Source organism: Athene cunicularia, assembly GCF_003259725.1.
Source record: "Athene cunicularia isolate RWA chromosome 5 unlocalized genomic scaffold, athCun1 chr5_part1, whole genome shotgun sequence".
NCBI lineage: Eukaryota > Metazoa > Chordata > Aves > Strigiformes > Strigidae > Athene > Athene cunicularia.
In genome coordinates, this window is record NW_020799101.1 from 16,774,473 (window position 1) to 16,797,082 (window position 22,610).

General features: G+C 35.6%; 1 protein-coding gene across 2 annotated transcripts in view; it reads right to left on the minus strand.

Annotated features, from left to right (window-relative positions):
* Window positions 1-22,604, minus strand: part of PPP4R4 (protein phosphatase 4 regulatory subunit 4) — a 72,294-nt gene extending 49,690 nt beyond the window's left edge. For both annotated transcript variants that reach the window (XM_026849755.1, XM_026849754.1), the window contains exons 1-2: window positions 22,343-22,604; window positions 21,765-21,838 (exon numbers count right to left, since the gene is read on the minus strand). In XM_026849755.1, coding sequence (XP_026705556.1) covers window positions 21,765-21,838; window positions 22,343-22,459 — 191 coding nt within the window. In that variant the 5' untranslated portion in view covers window positions 22,460-22,604. The remainder of the gene's footprint in view (window positions 1-21,764; window positions 21,839-22,342) is intronic.
* Window positions 22,605-22,610: the final 6 nt, after the last annotated feature.

The following is a 22,610-nucleotide window of genomic DNA, read 5'->3' on the forward strand; positions in this document are numbered from 1 at the left end:
TTTAGAAATGCTTTTGTGATTATAGCACCTAACTCATAGAACTAATCTGAAACAAAATAAAACATTCCTACTTCCCTGAGTTCCAGAGCAATCAAGAAGTATCCCATCTCAGATTTAGTCATGGCAATAACTGTTCTAAATAGTTGCTACATACGACAAATGCCAGCAACCAGTACACCTTATACTTCAGAAAGGTAAGAACCCAAATAGGAGAGTTATCACAAATTTTATGATGAGTACCAAGTGAGACGAAAGCTGTGAACACTGTACTGAGGTTATCACAAATTGCTGTCATCGGGGCTGCAACATTCTGACCCGCTAAGCAAATTCTGGGAATCATTCCCAGTGTGGAGACGTCACCTTTATTGTGCCTATACATTTACAACAATAAAGAGAAAACAAAATTATAGCTGGAGATGGAGCTCAACACAGATGTAAAAAAGCCCCACTGAAATTCACAGTATCAGTGTAATAACAAAAATATTGATTAAAAAAACCTCAACAGGCTGAAAACAAGACAAATGTTACATAATTTCAAGGTTAAGAGTAAGAGACTTGACAGATCATAAAAACAATCACCATTTCCTGTATTTTTTGAAAATGGGTTATCTTTTCTCTTGGTTTATACCTTACATTAGGAATACAGAAAATACGAATCCAATACTGTATGTTTTTTTAAAATACAGTGTGTATTCCAACTGAGAAAATGTATCAGTATTATTATATTTTTTTAGCTCTCTGTTAAGACTACTACTGATGTAAAATTAAGCTGATGTGACTTTCTTAAAAGGATTAGGAACCAATTTTCTGACTAGTTACCATATACACCCCTCTATCTTTTTAACTGTTGTCTATAAACACAAGAATGTTGGCAAGTTTTGACAGAGCAAAGCTATACCATAGCCCTTTTTAATGCCCTTCAAAACCATCAAGAACGGATGAGAGTTCAGATTTTTAAACCGATTTCAATATTAGCATCCCTGAAATCTTATTTGGTAAACATGTATGAGCTCTCTCCATAAAAACAAGTCTCCTAGTAATATCTAAACACAGTGAAAGGACAGTATTCTGTCAGCTACTGAAAATCAACTTAAATTAATGATTAATAACTGACCTATTTACAACTTGCAACATTTTTGCACTATTCAAAACCATTTTATTATCTAATTTAAATCCATGAATATTAAAGTATTTTATGTTTATGGAAGATTTCTCTGGGTATCACATACTTATTCCAACAAAGCTTTAAAGCAGAACTGAGAAATCTAGAGCTCCCAGAGTAGAAAAGGGTCACAGGGTGGATGAGGCCCACAATGTCTTATAATACAACCTGCAAGAAAAACATGCATACCTTTGTATTATCCAGCAATAATGTAGAAGATCAAGGTAACTTGGAGAAGCTATTTAACTCGAAGTTTTATTAATTTTGTATCAAGATGAAGAAATCCTAACTGCTAAAAAAATGAAACCAAAATGCAACATTTATCCATCAGAAACATAAAGAAAGGGGGAGCATTTCCCTTTAAACCAGAAATGCTTAGTATCTGGCTTGCTGCCAATTAAGAATGTGAAGCAGGAGGCATTTCAACACCTACACAGCCTGTAATTTTCCAACTGCAGAAGATTTTTCTCCTATTTCTAAAGGAGCCGTACCATAGATTTTCTTTAAATCTTAAAGACTTCAGGATTACAGTGAATTATTGCTAAATGCTCAGATGTAGACATTTTTGTACTAATAAATATATTAAAATAAATGCTAAATCTTTTCTTCAGAGTCACAGTAAGCTCAATGTAATGAAGGTGCTATTCCTTTATTAACAGTGCTAACTATAGAAGAACTCAACAGAGCCCTATACTTAGAAGCAATTTAGCTCAACCTCTTTTATGCTAGCAAAATCCACATAGATAAGATCATTTAAATATAAAACTTCAGGACTCATCTTCCAGTTTATCCTACAGAAGATCCCAGTGACTTTACAATGCTGGGAATCCTCAACCAGGGGGAAAGCTCTCATGCCTAACACTTCTGTCCTAATACATACTGCCTCTGCAAGACCAGCTGCTTGCTGACAGCCTCTGGTACCAGAGCTGGTCTAACTACAAGGCTCACTGAAGAGCTGGTACTTCTCAAGCACAAGGGTAGCACTAAACCTCTCCCTCTAGCCCCTACATTTGGTTTTACTTGTTTTTCTACCCTCTACATTATATTTGAGATTGCCTTAAGACTGAAGCAAATCCTCCTAGAAACCATTTACAAACATACAAAGGACAAAACAGTGACGTTGAGTAGTCAGCTTTGGTGAAAAGGAAATCATGCCTGAACAATCAACTTGACAGTCCTCTATGCCATGACTGGCTTGGAGGTAGAAGTAGTTTAACTTAATTTAGCAAGGTTTTTGACATTGTCTCCCATAATATCCTCATAGATAAACTGATGACGTACAAGCTAGCAAATGGAAAGCAATGTGGACTAAAAACTGGCTGAACTATTGAGCTTAAAGGGTTGTCATCAGTGGAAAGGCAGCAAGCTGGAATCCAGCCAAGAGTGGTTTACTTCAGGCACCTACACAAGGGGCAATATTGTTTAATGGTTTGATTAATGACCTGGATAATGGAACAGAGTGCACCTTCAGCTAGTATGCAGATGACAAAACCAGGAGGAGGGCTTGACAGACCAAATGGTTGCGCTTCCTCATCAAGCTGGAGAAACAAACCAACAGGGATCTTACAAAGTTCAGCAGCAGGAAATGCAAGAATAATCCCCTGCACCAGTACAGGCTGGGGGGCCAGCCAACTGGAAAGTAGCTTGACAGGAAAGGACCTGGAGGTCCCAGCGGACACCAAGTTGACCAGGAGCCAGCAATGCATTGTTGTGGCAAAGGCAGCTGACACCATTCTGGGCTGCACTAGGAAAGCATCATCAACAACTCAAGGGAGATGATTATTATTCTCTATTCAGCAAAAGAAACCCATAGACAGATGGCAGCGAGTCTATCGAAGGGCCACTAAAATGGTTATAGCATCTAAAATTTGAGCAGAAGCTTAGACAACAAGGATTTTTAGTTTTGAGAATGCTTGGGGGCCTTATTTAATAGGTATAAAATCTGATGTAAGGCTGTGAAGAAGACAGAGGCAGATTCCTTCTATGTCAGAGTGCTCAAATATTGGAATGAGTTGCCCAGACACATGGTAGAGTCTCCATCCTTAGGATTCAAAACCCTGAGTTAAGGACAAGATCCTTAATGTATTTCTCTAACTGACACTGTTTTGAGCAGGGAGATGGACTAGATGATCTCCAGAGGTTTCTTCCCACCACAACTATACTATGATTCTATGATTATATTCAGGATAGGTGTTTCCAGGTTTGCAAACTTTCAGCAAACTCAGGGCAGACAATAAGATTTCTTATATTTTTTTAAAAATAGCTACTTAAAATGGATGCTTAAATATTCAAATTAATTTAATTTTTAAAGCATTTTTAAAAACAGATTATGCAAAATAAGAACAAAAAAGTTTAAAAGGTCTCTGGGTACTCAATTAGGAACATTTGTATCTAGAAAGGGAATGAAGGACTACAGCTCCTTCTACCGCATGAAGAAAGATTAGTCACTGAATGTTCCCCAAGAGAATATTACCACAAAGGAGTTTCAAAAAGATAAGATAGATTTATATGTCTCCCCTTCATTTGCACTCGCCTGCAAAACATGATGACAGAAGCTGAATACAGCATAGTGTTTACCCAAGATCCAACTAAAGCACTGTGTTTATGAACTGACTTTTCTTTAACACCGTGGCTAACTGTATCTGTTCAACAAAAATTATTTGCTAAATAGCCATTGTTGAATCAACCCATGAAGTCTGTTTTGTGTAACTTGATTTTATAAACCTAGGAGTTCTGAGGGATGGCTGCAGGGAATTACAGTGTTAACACCTCATAAGTGACATTATTTTCAGTGCAAGACTCCAAAATGTTCTGTGTTGGTCTAAATCTGCATTTGCTGAAAACATAAGTAAAAATTTACCAACAAGGGATTAGAATAACATGATAAAAAATTACTAAAGTATTCAATGACTATTAGGTATTAGGAAAAAGACATTCACAAAGAACATTGTCAAACATTGAAAAGGGTGCTTGGAGGTTGGAGGATTCTTGGAGACATTCAAAACTCATCTGGACACTGTCTTGAACAATCTGATCTAACAACAAATTACATTAGACTTGGAAGATGGCCCTGCTTTGAGCAGGGCATTGGGCTGAATGACCTCCAGATGTCCCCAACCACCTAAACTATTCTGTGACTGTGATTCGTAAATCCTAAAATTAATTTCCTCTTTGTATAAAAGCTCAGTATCTGACAGGATTTAGCCTATTCAGAATGATTCAATATCAATTCTCCTTCCAGGATTTCTCTTCTCCTGTACAATATACTGGTTGCCAAGGCAAAATAGAAATCCAGTTAAGTATTTCTGTCAATAACATGAAAGTGCTTGGTCCACAAGACATCCTTAGAGAATCTTCTTTTACTGTGAAGATTTTTATATATCAATCTTTCCTATGCAGACAGGTAGGCACAGACTTTAAATTTATAAAACTGCTTCCTATATACTACTCTTACTAAGTAAAAACTCTTTTTCAAGTATTATTTTTTTATTTTATCTTTGATTGTATAATTTCAGTTTTTTCATAACAAAAAGGGGAAAAATTCTAGAAAGTAGAAAAATGTATTGAAATCTCAAATATTGAGTGATTTTAAGAGTAATTTTTGGTTTTTTTCGAGGTGAATACTCCTTTGATAAAATAGAGTCTGGTATTTTCTGTAAAAGTACAATCCTTTCTTAACACCAGTGTAAAGCAGTAACTTTCCCTTTATTTCTTGTTATGTATACTTACAATTTAAGTATTCTTCTGTAAACATTAATTATATACCAGGAGTACCTGAACATCTGACACATCTTGTAATAAGTATATTGTAAACTGACTCAGTCCCATGGAAGGATCATTTCATTAAAATAACTTTAAAAAACTTAGCTGAACAAAGACTGAGAAGTGTGAGCTGTACAAATATTAACATGGTCTTAAACTATTAAAACTAAACGTTTTAAGGGAGATTTTATAGACCATAAGTGTTGTACAAAATTGTGTATTATCCTCTACCATGTTGCAAATGACAAATAAAAGCATCTGGAATCAAAATGATGTTTTATCTGATAATTTGCCCTAGGATTTGAAACTGCAAAATACACAAGATATATAGGATATACTTCTAAAATCATATATCTAATGTATCAAACTGCTTACATTTCTGCATTGTACAGTAACTGCTAAAAAAAAAGAGGCTTCTTTCTCAAAAAAAGCTAGTACAAAAATTTAAAAACATTACTCATTTAGACACACACATATACATAATTACAGATCTATGCATCATATTAATTATTTTATATATTATAAGCAATCTTATGTATTAAAATACAATATTCGGGCTCCTAAGCCATATGCTGCACTTCCTTTATTGTCAGAACACCTTTGGAAGACCACAGTTAGCTGGGCACTGTATGTAACAACCTCAAAACTAATTTAAATTGTCATAGAAACTAACAGCCTTTTTCTGTACTAATACAGTATAAATTTATATATGCAAGCCTTCATGTATATGAAATTTATTACAATATGCAAGATTCTAGAACAGCGATATAAACCAGAATATAACAAAGTCCAAGACTGTGATGGGGCCAAAGAAGCATTAAGCAGCTTTGTCCTTTAACCCTTCCCTTCCTCCCTCTCTTACCTGTCTAGCCAGAGCAAATAAAGACAAGAAACTTTATTTTCAGGCTTCTATAATTTTACTGAAAATATGATAGAATAAAATGAATCTGAAAATGTAACACCTGATGAATATCCATTTTCAAGTGTCAGAAGTCCTGATAATATCAAAACGTGAACATCTTGCAACTGACATTTTAACCCTTTTCCATTAAAATCTCATTTGCAAAACCACCTTCTTATCCTGATCTTCTACTCAGATACATGTGCTTGTAGTAATTTTACAGCACATCTGAATAAAATCTACATGATCTATAAATTAAAAAATTTATCAGAATTAATCTGATCTTAGTACATATCTGAACATGCACCACTAACATAAAACTTCTAGTGCAATTAAAATCAGAATAAAAAACCCAGATTTAGCTGCCCAGGAGTTTTGTATTCATAGTAACCTTGTTTACCAGGATCAGTTTGGTCAACTGAAGTTTCTTATTTCTGTTTGCTTGCTGACCAACTGTCAAAGAGAGAAAGATTTTATAATTCATACAAGTACTCCCTTCTGTTCCTGAGCCAAAACAAATGTACTGTAATGACACAATAACTTCATTCTTCCTAATATCATCAATTTCTGTGAGTTTAGACACTAATTGCTATGAGGAAACATTAAGCTCTTCTCTCTTGAATTTTAAGAAAAGTTTCAGGAATATAAAAATTGCCTCAAAGGAACACATTTTTCCTCTCAAATATTACCCTTATATCAACATTACTATCTCCTAGAGATAAATATTTCCTCTTCCTTAGATGACTTATAGCACATACTGCATTTTGTATGGTCTCTGGGTAGAATTTATCTTAGTATTTTTTATTCTGAGTCTAAATTTTAGAAGTAAAAGCAGTCTTTTCACTCCAAAATCAAGACAATGCAATTTCCAATTCCTAGGTGATATAATAAAAATGAGCTAGTAGCTGATACTATTTTTTTCTCTGTCCAGTCCTCATTCACTGTCTCAGAATTTACCATTTTCACTTTCAACAAGATTTTGTCATTTCACAGCATGCATTATATGATATAGAAAGTCTTCCGAAAAAAAGTACAAGACCTGTAATTTTTCTACACAGAAAGTTAGGAGGAAAAAAAAAAAAAAATCACAGATGCTAACCAAATTCTCAAAGGGTAGATTACTTCTGCTGACCTAAATTTATCTTATACTCTAATTTAGACACAGGATCTCTTTTCACTCTCCAGTCTTATTTGTGGTATCAATATATTTCATCCACAGAGTTAGCTATTTGTGACATGGAAGAGATGAACACTTCAGATGATCTAACAAGTCCTAGTATCTACTTAGAGTCTTCTTCAACTCAAGGGTCTTACATGTGTGGGGTATTATACACAACAGATCTAAAAGCTCCCACTTTATTACTTATCTGTGTGTCTTTCTATCGTGCATTCTCATCCCTTCTGACCATAACATATTCCATCTTGTATCAATTTGTGGGTTTTCTGTTTTTTTCACAGCAACCCTAACTAATAGTTGTGGAAGTTAATGAGAATCTTCTCAGAAATATTTAAAGATTCTTGATCCAGAAAGCAGTATCTGTGTATTTCAATCTCTCCTTTAGAAGATGGACTTGCAGATCTAAAAAATTGTCTGTTTTTTCAAGATACATTGACTAGTCTAACAGAAGGTATCACTTACATTCACCCTATCCTGTGCTATGAGTCTCCAATCATTTATTCAAAAATTAACTATGCTATACTAATTCCATTCGGAATTCCTCTGCATACCATTAGGAAAAACACATCAAAGGTTAGGAAAGCAACTGTTACTGGTCTATTTGTCTATATGAACAACAACAACAAAAAAGCCTTTTCTGGATAATCAAGAGCTTGTTTTGTATTGAAGACTATGGTAAAAGCCTCAAATAATAACAACCTTCTAAGACTTAAAGTACAAGTAGGACTTTTAAGCCCTCTTTCAAAAAATTCAAACTTTTTAGAATAGGCTTATAAGATCTAGAACAACAAAATCTAAGTTGCTGCATCAACTGCTATAACACAGACAAATGATGCATAAAACATACTTTGGACAAGTCGACCATCCATTTTCAAAACCACACAGACTGGATTAAAAGAAAATGCAAATGTAAGAGACCAGCAGAGACACTGTAAAGAATGCTGAGTACAGAATGAATGAAAGTACAGTGTATGAGTACAGTGAATGAATGAATGAATGAATGAAAGTACAGTGTATGAGTACAGTGAATGAATGAAAAGCCACAAGGAAAATAAAAATAAAAAAGGGTAAGGAGACTGAATCCAAGGGTTTGAAGCCATTGCTCAGAGCATTTTCCCCCATATGCAAGAGAAATATCTCTATATATCTATAGAGATATTGTAAATAGATAGATATCACATACAATAACATAAGCTGAGTTCATATTTCAATTTGAAAAATAGGCGACTAAAATTGTAAGCACTGAAAAATACATCTGAAATTTTAGAAACTCTTTTGAAGCTTTAGCTGAAGAAGCGGGTCTTTCTTCCCAACCAAGGAAATCTGACTGTGACCTCAGAAGGACTTCAACCAGTTAACACTAAATTTTTACCAAATTATTGCTGTCAAACTCAAAGGACCTGGTGACTCAAAAGAAAAAAATAATTAGAAAACAAAGACAAAAACCTCGTATAAGATAGCTTTTAAACACCTCAAAAGTGGAAAGCCTTGCTTGTTCACCTTCTGTTAATTATTGAAATGTTTTCAAGTAGTATGGGACATCTACTTCAGACTGAAACAGTTACATGCATCAGCAATACAATGTCAAACAGCTAACTCCAATGGTGCTTTCTCATCCATCAGAAACAATCATAGATTAAAGGCAGCTTTCTGAGGTAAACATGCAAATAACTAAAAAATACTTCAATTTCAAGTCGTTGCTGATTCATGTTCTGTCAAACAAAAAAGTGTTTTACTTGATTAATGTTCACTTAGGAAAAGAGGATAAAATTCAGCCACTTAATTAAAATGAAGAGTCAGAGTTATGTCTCCCAGCAATACATGAGCTTTGTTCCACTGACGACATACAGCTTGGAGTGGACAGATAATCAAACCAGCTAATACAATTAACATAATAAACAAATTGAAGTGATGACACAAGTCTTGCAAATTTCCAGATGACAGAATAATTTCAAACAGTAGATTAAAATGACTATTATATATATACAGATAATTCATCTGTATTTACATCCCTGTTAAAATTATTATGAGCACAGAATCAGAATCCTCCTGCCTACCCAACTAGGTTCAGGTAATTATAATCCAAATAACATTCCCTACTTTCAAGATCACTACAATGATCTTAGCCTTTTGTTAGACTATTTTTTCCTACCATACTCATATTTTACATTATTTCTAACAGTACAATTATCTCAAAAAGAGTTTGACATTCTGCAATGGAAAGAATAAATAAAGCATTTACCAGTAATTCCACCCACATTTACTAAAATTAGTTCAGAACAATCTCTGAAAGAAAAGAGTATCTCTCTCATCTGAATGTGTGTCAAATATACTCAACTGCATAGAATCATCCCAGCATACGAGTATTAACCACAGAATATCTGGCTTATCTATTTACTATGTTAGTATCAATATCTTTCTATGGAAACAAAAGTAACATGGAAAAAGAAAAATTACAGTAAAAGGCAACCACTGACACAATAACATTTGAACACCACTTTTTTTCCCCTACCTTTGGTTTGTTTGTTACTGAAAATGAACAGAATTAAATGATCACTAAAAGGTGTAGACAGAAAATTTTTTGTCTAAACTCACTGTGGAATATTAACACAATGTATTATGTTAATGAATTATACTTTTATTAGGTATCTGATATGGCACCAATGCAAATGGATATCTACAGGTAGATTTTACCTTAAAAACAGCACAGAGTACTTAAGATTATCAATGTTATTTCAGTGATCCAGAACTCCAAAGTTCTTGATGAGTATCACAGGGCCACTGTAGTCTTTACAGGTGACACACTAACCATGTCCACTGGTATTTGGTGTGTAGTCTTCTGAAGATAATGAGCCTAAGACAAACCCACAGTCATAGGAATGACGGCAAAGAAAAGGAAAATAAGATGTATGCACATGCAAGGAATAGCTTTTGGGGAAAAATAAAATCACTCTTCTGTATGTTGGGCTCAAAAAGGGGGAGCAACAGAATAAAAAAAATACCTAAGTACTTGCATCCTTCAACAAAAGGCACGTAAAATGTTAGGTCATTTGAGGTGTTTATGACTCAAGTACTAAAATCTACTCAAAATCATCTTCATCTTATAGGTGTTGGGCATTATAAACAATAGATCCAAAAGCCGCCTTTTCAATTATTCATTTAAAAAATAAAAATCTTCTTCTTCATTTAACCAGGAAGTATGATGAGGCACTGGAAAAGCAAATACTTAAAGCCTTCAGAATTGGCAATAAATAAGATACAAAGATCTGGATATTAATTTTATTGATCTATCTACTCTCTAACACGTTGCTTTCAAATAGGTGGGACAGTTTAAGTGATCCAAACACAAGTGTATTTATCTGCCCTTAAGAGTATGCACCTAATAATTTATTACAAACTCATGGTGCAAGTATTTTCTTCATGTGTAATGCAACAGGCATGCAAGGCTCAAAAGAATTACAAGTAACCCTTAAAATGCATCTACAGTTGGCCTTACATGGTGATAAGAGGAAATAGACATACTCTTGGGTTAAAACCTGTACTAAAGAAGCATACTAATTTTAAGTTGTCACCATTCATCTGGTTAGCACTTGATGCAGTTGTAAAAAGTAAAAATAAAAATAAAAATAAAAGACTCTACCCTAAATAACTTCTAGCTCCCAAAATAGCAGACAAATAGGTATCCTAATCCTGAACTTTTAAATGAAATTACATAAAGGAGATTAACTGTTTATAACAGAAGAATTTTGTTGCAAGCAGCAATGAGGCAGTGACTCATGTTTTGCTATTTAATATGGACATAAATCCTCCTCCTCAAAAAGCTCAGTTACAATTTCAGCAGTGAAAATGGCATCTTTTCTGTTTCTCCCTTTAAAGTCAACATTTAAAGCCAACATGCAGGCCTGCACAACAATGTAAGTAATATCAACATGTAAAGATGTATATTAAAGCAGATGCCTTTCACATTTCTCTTTTACATATGTCTGTTCTGTCAGAGACAATACAATTAATTCATATTTACAAAAAAAAAAAAAAAAGTTAGCATTTTTGAAGTATTGCCTTACTGTCCCTCATCTAGCCTTCTCAATATACTCTTGGTAACAGAAGTTGGGGGTGTGTGGAAGGAAGAAAAAAAGAAAAAGGATAAAGGAGGGGGGGAAATAGAGAATATATACTACTTTGGAAAGTCAGACCACAAGCTGGTCAGTTGGAGTTCTGATGCAGCACAGGCAAAGAGTAAATCATCCATTTTGCAGACATAACCCTTGCAAGCAAAATGTATTGGTATTGCTGAGTGCAACAGTGCTTCTCTCCTACTGTGCAGCTCTGTTTATATCAATTGAGTTATCAATGCTTCAACACAGCTTGAATCCAACTTTCCTGTTCTTCTCCACCTCATAAAGGAAAATGTGTTGGAATTATACAGGCAGCTTTGAACAACTTCTGTATAATCTTAGCATAAACTGATGGCTCCAGTGCTTAATGCTGTTCTCTTTGTTATTCAACAACAGCCATCGAGGGGGAAAGCTAATTGATACTATCCAAATTAATTCACTGGTTTTACTTCAAGAAATGTGGACTCAACGCTTTTTACTAGGGAAATAATTGACAATTTGTACACAAAAACAGGGAAATTTGTATGTAAAGCTATTCTCATAAGAAAAAACAAACAAACAAACAAAAAAACCACAGGCTACAAGACTTTCTGCTTATACCCTTTCTCATGCTCCTGGACTACCACATAAAACTCTGTGGCAACTCTGGCAATTTTAATCAAAGTTACAGTGCACTGCCATTTAAAAAAAATAAAAACCAATTATATCATTCTGATTTAAGATACACTAGGGAAAAAAAATTCTTTTTTTTTTTTTTTCAAGTGCAAGATTTAACTTTTTCCTAAGACACTTTTCTCATAGGTTTTTAAAATGTCTGCATTGATCTATTTGCAAAGCCAGGAAAATTCTCTTAAACTGGATGATTATTGAAAAATGGGTAAGGATGAGAAAAATGTATAAATTACTTTTGGTTTTCCCCTGTTACAAAGAACGTAAGACTATGCTCTTTGAAGCTTCAGTCTTTCTTCATCATTATACAGTATTTTGACTTGGTGATGCTGATGACCTTTATTTACATGATCTTCCAGAAAATGTATGTTTAAAAAAAAAAAATCTGAAGACATAAAATACCTTCCTGGCTGCTCTAAGTCAGTAAAACAAAAGCCCTAGTTACTCTACTCAGCTTGGATTCACACACATTTTAAATTAATATAATTCCATTCATGGCAGTTCATCTATCCCTCCTTACAGACAGCCTGAACCTGACTTTATTATGCTATAGCAAATTTAAGAAGAGTGAAAGAACAGCAAAGTAGAAATCACTGGGGCTAAAAATCACACTGTAGCATGTTTCTGTAAACAAAGAATGCGTAATTTTGGAATTATACAATGACTAAGAAGTACTGTCTGTCCACAGAGTCTGTTAAGAAAGGGGTAGGTATCTAAAATTCCTTAGTATGTAGGGATAGATGGGCAAGATGTTAATTATTGTTGGAAACAGGTTCAAGAAATAGAAATTCCCCTCGGCTTTGCTGTGAATTGATACGACTGACAAAGAATGACTCAGCTCATCTGCACATGAGAGTTGTACACATTCTCAGAACCCACAGACACACAACACGGAATAAAGAAACTGCTCCTGAAACAACCGCTACCAAGAGACACAGGAATATATCCAGAGCCTGGTATTTTTATTACTTAAAAGTTAACCCCTTGTAGGGTAATGCTTTGCAAACAGGAACAGGCAAAAACATTTATTTGAAAGTAAAAGAAGCTAAAAGGTAGAATTTAAATAAGAATACCTGCATCATCAAGAGTCCATTCAAATAATAACATGGATATGAAACATCTGGTATATCTTCCTGCTTGTATAAAAGTATCAGCCAGAGGCAATAAAGCATGCCTCAGACAGATGTATCTAAGAGATCTAGCAGAAGTTTCCAAGTGGTTCTTTGTCTCTTTTCTCATTCTGTTTTATTATGACTCATAAAGAAGATGACATTTTTCTTCTGTAGACAGGGGTGTGCATCTGATAGGCTATAGGGAATTAACATACAATTGGAAAGACTCTATCTTGTCAAAAAGTGTCTCCATGACACCAGCAAGTTTATTCATGGAGAGAGAAGCGACTCCAGCTGCAGTGAAGGTGATAGCCATCTAAAACTAGTTTTAACAGACTGAGGTGTAAGAGTTAGAGAACCCTTATTTTCAAAGCCTGCAAAAGATACTATTATTGTTCAGAATGGCAAGACCCATACACAACCTGGGATGGGTAAGGGGGGAATCAAAATGTAAGAATGCCAGTGACACATTAATTCTCAAACTGTGAGTTTTGAAAACTCAGTTATGTAGCATTCCCATCACTATCATATTCAAGTGAAAAGATTCTCTCTACTTTTGCATCACTAGCCTATCTTTAAAAATCTTTCCCTGAGGACATAACTCTGCCTTTGGTTAGAAATGCCACTTGTGGCATCAGTTTTAGGAATCTGAAGCGATCTTTTTCAGGCACTGAGTCCTACAATTGTGTATCATTTAAACAGTTGGCTCTTTAGCTGTAATATGGGTTTTGTCAGACTCTGTCAATAGAAATCCTCACTATAGAAATCCCTTCCAATTTCCTTTTCTGTTTGTTTTCAAGACCTAAAGACAACTTCTGAAAGATTGAATAAAATGCCCCAACCAACATAGAACTTCTCCATGAATAACGGAAACCTCCTCATATTACTTAATCTCAGGAACTGTCTACATTCCCATTCTGTCTTCACGGTTTAAAAATTTCTGTTTAAGTGATGAAATAATCCTGGTTTCTATCTTGTGACAAAGCTTTGGGGGTCTGAGTCTTGACAAAGATCCGATGTAACTTTACCACAGTGTTGGCATTTAAACTACCAGCTGGTTAAATAAAGACAAAAACATTAATATTACTGAAGTTAACTCTAAAAATAGCTAAATATAACAGTTCTACAAGTATACCCCAGAGAACAGGATTAATTTTAAAACTCAGTGAAGCTATTTCTTGTCTCATTCCAAATTATTCCCGTCATAACATATCAGCTGAGGCACAGACACAGGCCCAGGCCTGAAGTCCTAGTTCCTGAAGTCCTAGTTCCTGAAGTCCCTAAATTATAATCAAAATTTCACCTCAGTAAAACAACTTCCTTTCACTCAAACTTTACAAAGTGCAGCAATGTGAACCAGTACATAATGGATCATTATCATTGTCTGCCTCACTTTGTGGAAATTCTGATAAGTATCTAAAAGAGCTCTGAATGTAAAAATGTGGTGTATCAGCACTAAGAATCATCATTCTGAAGAGTCTTAAAGTACTCACATTTTTGGGACAGGTAATGGTGCACACTACTAGTCTGATATTCACAAAACTGAAATATCTACTGCTGCTTTTAGGGGAAGAGTAGCTGGACCAGTACTAATTGATGCTTCTTCCCTCTGTCAGCAACAAATAAAGTGCAGGGCCATGGAAGCATCTCGCCATGACATGTGAAGGGGTCTCCATGCCTATGGCAAAGTTGTCCTCAAAACACCAGAAGGGGTTTACAAGAAAATTCACTAGACCCTTGTTTCAGTCACTAGCATATGACAGTCGTATTACAGCACACCGTCACGTGAAGGTGTTCTCATGCTTGCCATAAATGGACAGTCTGGCATACTCTTTGAAGAGTTTGTACCTTCGATGTATTCTAACACAAAACATTGCATTTTCCTATCTACATCCTCATGCAGTTTCCACTGGATGCATCCTAGGTCCTGACATAAACTAGTGCAATACTATTATCTGTTCCCAAATCAGGTAAAGGATACGAACATAAATTAGTAATACTGAGCCAGCCTGAGTATAAGAGCTCCTTAAAAGTACAAAATGTTGTTATAAACACTTGGAGCTTTTTAAGGAAGGTGATACATAGAAGAATTATTATACATTAATTATAGAATCATAGAAACATTCAGGTTGGAAAAAACCCTTGGGATCATCGAGTCCAACCATCAGCTCTACTCTACAAAGTTCTCCCCTACACCACATCCCCCAGCATCTCATCTAAACTACCCTTAAACACATCCAGGGATGGTGACTCCACCACCTCCCTGGGCAGCCTATTCCACTGTCTGGCCACTCTTCCTGTGAAAAAATTTTTCCTAATGTCCAGTCTAAACCTCCCCTGTTGCAGTTTAAAGCCGTTCCCCCTTGTTCTGTCACTAATTACCTGTGAGAAGAGACCAGCACCAACCTCTCTACAATGTCCTTTCAGGTAGCTGTAGAGAGTGATGAGGTCTCCCCTCAGCCTTCTCTTCCTCAAACTGAACAGTCCCAGCTCCCTCAATCTCTCCTCATAGGATTTTTTCTCCAGGCCCTTCACCAGCTTCGTTGCCTTCCTCTGCACTCGCTCCAGCACCTCGATATCTCTCTTGTATTGAGGTGCCCAAAACTGGACACAATACTCCAGGTGTGGCCTCACCAGTGCAGAGTACAAGGGGACTGTCACCTCCCTACTTCTGCTGCTGTATGTGCCATCTCAAAATTAACTATGCAGCTGTTAAAGTTATTTATTAAATGCCAGTGCTCATCTAAACAAAAACAAAACAAACTCAGTCCCCCACTGGGCAACATGCTATTCCTGTATGGGATTTGCCATGTTGAAAGAAAGAAACATTATAAGTGTTTAGCTGGATATCCCTATGTAGATCTTTTCTAGGAGAGCATGATAAGGTTTTCCCACAGCAAGAAAACAATTTTTAGAAGTTATGAAAACCCACAGTTCTTTCAGTTGTGTTTACTATTATAAAAGGCATCTACATAGCTACCTAATTTCTCCTTATTATGTCATGCACAAAGATGCTCTGAAACATAAATATAATTGACATCTCCAGAGGAGAATTAAGCAATGCATAAGGAAAAGCTACCACTGATCTCACACATCGCAGCTCTCATGTACACTTCCAGAAGTCCATTTAATGTCAAAAGGTACATTAAATACACTACAGCTAATACTTTATACTCACTGATCATTTCAACCAATATTTGACTTTACAGATACAAAGTATAGATTGAAGATTAGAGTAACCTGAACTAAATCTGTTCTACTGTTGATGGGAGAGTGATGTACCAGCTGTGACTTCTCTGTTTATGCTCCCGCTTACAGTAGCACAAGAAGTCATGCAGTTGCACATTTTGTTGGAAGCAAGTACCTGAAAAATTTCTTAGGATTTGCATCTGTTCCCTAATCTGACCGAGACTGCATGGCTGCAATAGCATTAGTGCTGGCACACAAAATTTATCAGTAACACACAGTTATGTAAGGAAGGAGAGAAGAGCTACTCTTTCTGATATAGGAAGAGCTTCATTCAGCTTGACTGCAGAACTATACAACAGGAAACCATAGCTTTACGGATACCATAAACCAGCCAAATGTAAGTCTCAAAGCCATTTCACCCACTCTCAAGCACTGTTCCCAATTCTCTTGTGCTGACACAGGGCTTTTTATCAGTTGCACAAAGTCCTGGATCACACAATTGATCTGTTTCAAAACTAACCATTATTTTCATGGCTTGCTTCAGACAAATCCCCAATGCACTGTGCAGGCACAAGGGCAAATGTAGCACAAACACCAGAATGGGTAGAGGACTAGCATTACCATCTTCCTGCACTGATTGTGGTCAGAGAAAGAAAACTGAAATGAAAATTTTTCTTTTTTTTTTTTTGAGGTTTCTCAGAGCACTACATGAACTCTGCTCTGTACACTCAGAGCTGGTTCCCCAGCTGTAGTTTCAACTCAGCAAATATGATCAACCAAAGTATTTGCATAAATCCAAATTTTAATAAAAAGCATGTGACGGCATAATTTCAGAAGACTATAGGTACACCTTTCACTTTAAGGTGAAAGAATCAATTTCATATATATTCATTTGTTTGTGTAACTGAGTCAAGGTCAAGCAACTCATCTGTCCAATTAAGTGAATCAGGAATGAAACTTGTATAAAATTTATTTACAAAATAAAATGGGGGGGAAAGACTGAAGAAATACTTTTTATGTTAGTAATTACAGCTTGCCAGTATAGTTGAAAGAATTATCTTCCAATGTGCTTAGCATGACAGCTGGATCTTTCGGTATACTATGTATGCATTGGGACCATAAATTCAGAAGCTGTATAATTGGAAGAGAGAAGCCAGTTCTCAGGATTATGTAACACAGAAAAATTGACACAATGTTTACATTAAAAAATCAGTTCCTAAAGTTACATTTAAATGAACTGTTCCATTTAAATTCAAAGGTGCATTGCCTGCACCTACAACCTCCAAAACTAACATGATGAAGACGAAAAACTAGAAAGAAAATTTTTTTAAATCTTTTTAATGGTAGTGGTTTTGACACTCACAATTAACAACATATAATGTATAAAAAGTTGTTTAGAATCTGAGAATACTCTAGCTAATCACAAATGGCTACAATAAAGTACAACTTTCTTTTTAAAGACACGCTAAGTTTATAGGCATTGAATTCTTTCCAATCTTGATAAAGTATCTATTGTGTCTTCAAAAACTGTGCTAAATGTTTTGAAGGAGGATTGTGTTGTTTTCTAAAATGAGAGATAGGATCACTCCATCTTGATAACTCATTAGTAGCCTGCTATTTTGAGTATGACAGAAATGTCAAGGCCTGAACGCTTTAACATAAAGCAGGCACAAATAAACAAAAAGTAGGTGAATACAAAATAATACAATACACACAACACTGTAAAACCCCTAGGAAAATCTATCAGAAAAGTCCTCAGAAAACAAACCATGCTACAACGTGCATGTCAGTCAGCATCCCTGTACCCAAACCATATTCAAACCAGACAAAGAATACATATTTTACTATTGGATGTATGCCAATATGTAAGACAAATAAAAATAAGTAATAACATCAATCAAACATCAGCTAACACAGAAAGTAAGACTATAGGCAAAAGTTCATAGCAGGAATAAAAATTACTGTCCCCAAGCTGCTTATTGCCACTGTCCTGGTAGAGGTCATGATGCCCTGAAGCAGAATGAAAACCATTCATTTGGTTCGGTGCAAAGTCTGGCAGCTCCTCTTAATCTGCTGATGATTTTATGATAAGCCATTAATCTTGAAAACAACATGTTTGAGATGTACATAACTACTTTGCTCTCCTTGTTCTTCTGTTGGTGCAGCAATATCCAAAATACAGTCATAATTCAACTCTTCAGTTACTCCAGTTAGATGTTCCAGAAACCCCTAAAGCACTCGGGCTGAAGCTCTAAAACAGATCCTAGATACTCAGATGCCTCTCCCTATCTTTAGGTACCATAATCTATTTGATTCCCAGGGCAAATTCATAAACATCCCTGACAAACTGGTCTAAGGAAGCCCAGTTCCTCAACCAGAATCAAGGTTAATTGAGATTACAATAAATGACAATCCAATTTGTTACCGCATTTTTATTAAATTAGAACTTCTAAATCTAATTGCAGAATGTTACCTAATTAAAACTGAGTACTCTGGGCAACAATGATCTTAAAGCTGAAGTTCACCCATGCTTTTGTCATCTGAAAGTGACTCTGGCCACCAGGAGAGCTACTGAGTCCTTTTATTTTGCTTGCATGACTGTTTCTGTATCAGGGAGTTGATTCATCTGAAAACTAATCTGACTAAAAATTATTAGCTATAGCTAGATCATCTTGTCAGTCTACATCATTACATAGTTATCTGAAGAATAGCACTGGCAGGAAAGGAGAGATTGAAATAAAAGTCATCCCCTAAAAATAACAATCAAATATAAAAACTTGTTGGGACTGGCAAAATTACAATTAGCACTTTAGAATGTAAAACCAAACTATGATAAGTAACAATAGAAAACCAATTAAAATGAAGCCACATTCCCGTGAGAGTGAGGTTTCAAAAAGGATTAATGTGTAAATGTACTTCCCATGTGCTAAGAACATTGGTAGACATCGATTTATGTCATACTTAGGAGAAGATAATGAACAGAAATTTACAAAATCTATGACAATACATCATGGCTAGACAGAGGCAGACAAGATATTGTGGAAATACAAAATAATCATTAGATGGATACAAATACATACTAGATGAGCAAAACAAATAAGTTTACAATATCAAGAAATAAAAGAGCATGTCAGAAACTTCCATGGTATTACTGGCAAATTAGAAGTAATACAAGAGGTGAAAAGAGAAGAATGAACTGATGAAACTGATCAGAGTTGGGAAATTAATACCTCCTCATATACACAGTATATCAAGAATCAGTCACAGGAAAAAAAGAAGGGGGAAAAAAAAAAAGCCACGAACCAAACCAAACAAAACCCACTATTCAGGCACCAAAAACCTCAGACAGTAAAAGGCTGTACTATTCTCTCCAACTATGATGTCAATGTACCTGTTTTCAGACTACAATAGTAAAAGACTTCAGAAGCAGAAATCAAGAAAAAGGAAGTGTCTACTAAACATACAACTCTGCATATAAGCAGATCAGAGTATCCAAGTTCAAGGGTGGGGAGGAGAGAAGTTGAGACAGTTTTTGTAGGGAAAGGAGGATGCGAAAAGAGAAGAAAGTGATTGGGCTTTTTTGTTCAAAATGAAAGCCATTAAAATGTGAGGACTCTTGCACTTTCACAGGAATAATTAGTAAACATTAGCTTTGTTGTATCATACAAAGGTTTCACTCAGTTCCATTGTACTGTACAAGCAACACCAAAGATACCCTCCTCAGTAAATTATGAATCGGCAACTTGCAGATTAGGGTGACATAAATAAGTGACAATATAAAAGACAATGTGACATAACATTAAGTATTTTGATACTATGTGTAGAATTTAAAGTAAGAGATTTGCTTTCAATTATTGTTCTTGCGTATTTTTTAATGTATATGGAGATACCTCATCCATTCCAAATGGAGCACAACACAGACATCATTAACAATTCATTTCAATCTCACCAAAGCAATTTTTATAGTGTGATTTTCAGAAAATGCAGCGTTGTTTTGGATAACATCAAGGAGAGTCCCACATAAGGGACAACCTGAAGGACAGTAAATAATGTATCCATGTGAGAAAATGAGGCATGAAAAGACCAGACTGACATTATTGTCAAACAGGAACAGGCAGGGTTATTGTATTATAATAGATTAAAAAACACCAGACAAGCCAAAACTACATACCTTTGTACATTATATAGAGCATACTACCTATGTTACAGGCAGCTTTTCAACTCTGATTTCTTATACTCCACTCAGTACAGGGAAGGTAATATACTACTGAACAGCCAAAAGCTTCCACGGGATTATTGTATTAACATACCTAGACAATCAACAGCAAGTGACTGCCTTACAAGAAGTTTATCAAGCAGAGTTGAAGCTACCTTTCAGCAATGAGGATAATGCAGAGGCAAAAATGAACACTTCATCACAACGAAAAGAATATTATGTCCCCAGAACAGTTGCTCAAGTAGAGAGAAAGCAGATAAAGATATTGGGAGAAGTTCAAGGCCAGGTTGAAAAGCAATTATTAAGATGAAAGATATGAAGTGGAACCTTTTACCCTTTAACAGGGCAATGATCCAGTAAATACATATTGCTGGAAACCTGATCTTTAATTGGGAAAAGAGCAAAGAAATTTGCTGCCACACAGGGAAAGGGGGGAAAAAATAAACTATGATGATTGCTGTGAGGTAAAACCCCAAATTTATATTTATCCTTTGCAATGATACACATCACATGCATGTTTCCTCTGAATTTCCCTAGAGTCAACAGACTGCTTTGCTTACAGGAACTATTACCAAAGCAAGTTTTAAAATCCACTATTTATTAAAGTTCAGCATAAAAAAATTAAAAAACATAAGCAAAACTCAGTATCAAGAGTAGTATCAGTGGACAAAAATACTTGCCTAAAAATAATGCCATGCACCCCAAAAAGAGAAACGTTGAGGACAGGCATAGACTAGAAGAGCATTTAAAATAGCAGAATAAGCAAACTGAGAGGGAGCTGCAGCTGGTTCTCCAATTACTAGGTATTGTTTAAAAATGCATATTCAAATCAAAATCCCTCAGAACATTTGTACTCTCAAAGATGACTTACACAGTAGTTGAAAGATCTGTATTTCAAACTATGAAAATTTAAGTTATTCAAGTAGCTGCAAATAAATAAAGAATAAGAAGGAGGTAAGATGAAAAAACAGAACACGGGGAAGCATTAATATAGTATCTTCTACAGTATTTCCCAAGGACTGTAAAACTAATCTCTTAAATTTTCTCTTCTGAAAGCCCAGACATACACAGTATGCTCAAACAGCCCTGTTATCAGTCTGTGGTAACTGCTCATGCCTTAGGGTGAATATGAAGTCACTGGATGATTGGTGTTATTAATGTTAACACTCAGGGAATCTTGCAAAATCAACTGCAGGCAAAAAGAAGATGAAGTACAACTCAGTGTTGGTGAGGGCCATATTAGAAACTCAGAAATGTTTATACATGTGCATAAGCATCTCATTCTATGCATTATTTTTTTTAAATGCAGTACCTATTTTTATCCTGCCTATATGTTTAATGCAGCAGAAAGTGAAAAAACTACTAGCGAAAGACAGAAAATAAAGAGTAAAGCACCAATAAAAAAACCTGTATGTAATCATGATGGTGAGCAATGTTTCACAGTAATATTTTAGGAAATACCTGAGGAGATAAACAGCCCTTTCAATATCACTGAGCTCTTCATCAACTGTCAATCTTTCTATTTCTTCTGGTGTCTGTCAAGCGTGAAACAGAGATTATGAGTTTACAATGCCTTACTATTTCATCATTTTAATCTTCTTAGAACAACCCCTTCCTCCCCACGTATCCAGGGATAGTTCCATAAGTAATTTGAATTTAATCCCTGAAATCTCTAGCCAACATTTCAAATTCAATCAAATAAATCTTTCACCAGGAAAAGATGGAATGTAACAGAAGTACAGTTCCATGTCAGCCACCATCACTATTAATCACTTAAAGTATAAACAAGTCACATATGAATTAATTAATTAAAAAGAACTAAGTTAGTCTATTTTTTTTCCATCTTAATATTCTTATACTGAAAATATTAAGCCCCTGCTGTATAGAATTCGAGACTGCTTATTCCAAAATGACCAAAACCAATTTTTAGTATCCTGGTGCTGTGAAAAATAAACTGCCTATTCAGTTAGCTGTGCATAAATAAAGCAGACACAATTTCAAATGGATTTTAAAGCATCGTTCTATTTTGAAGTGTATACCTTCAGGCTCCTGCGTACTGGCCTCTCTATAATAGTTAGTTCCTGCAGGTCTTCTATGTATCCAAATAAATTGCTCTGACTAAAATCCATTTTGGAGAAGATGATTATTGGATGCATGTAACACCTAAAGCCTTTGGCAACCGCTGCTCTCCCCGACTCTCACATCGCGCTGAAGGAGGCAGGACCGACACGGCGCAACACCCCCTCCGAGCGCGCCAGCCGCCTGCCTCCTGCCGCCGGGAGGCCGCCAGGAACCCGCCGCCGGCCT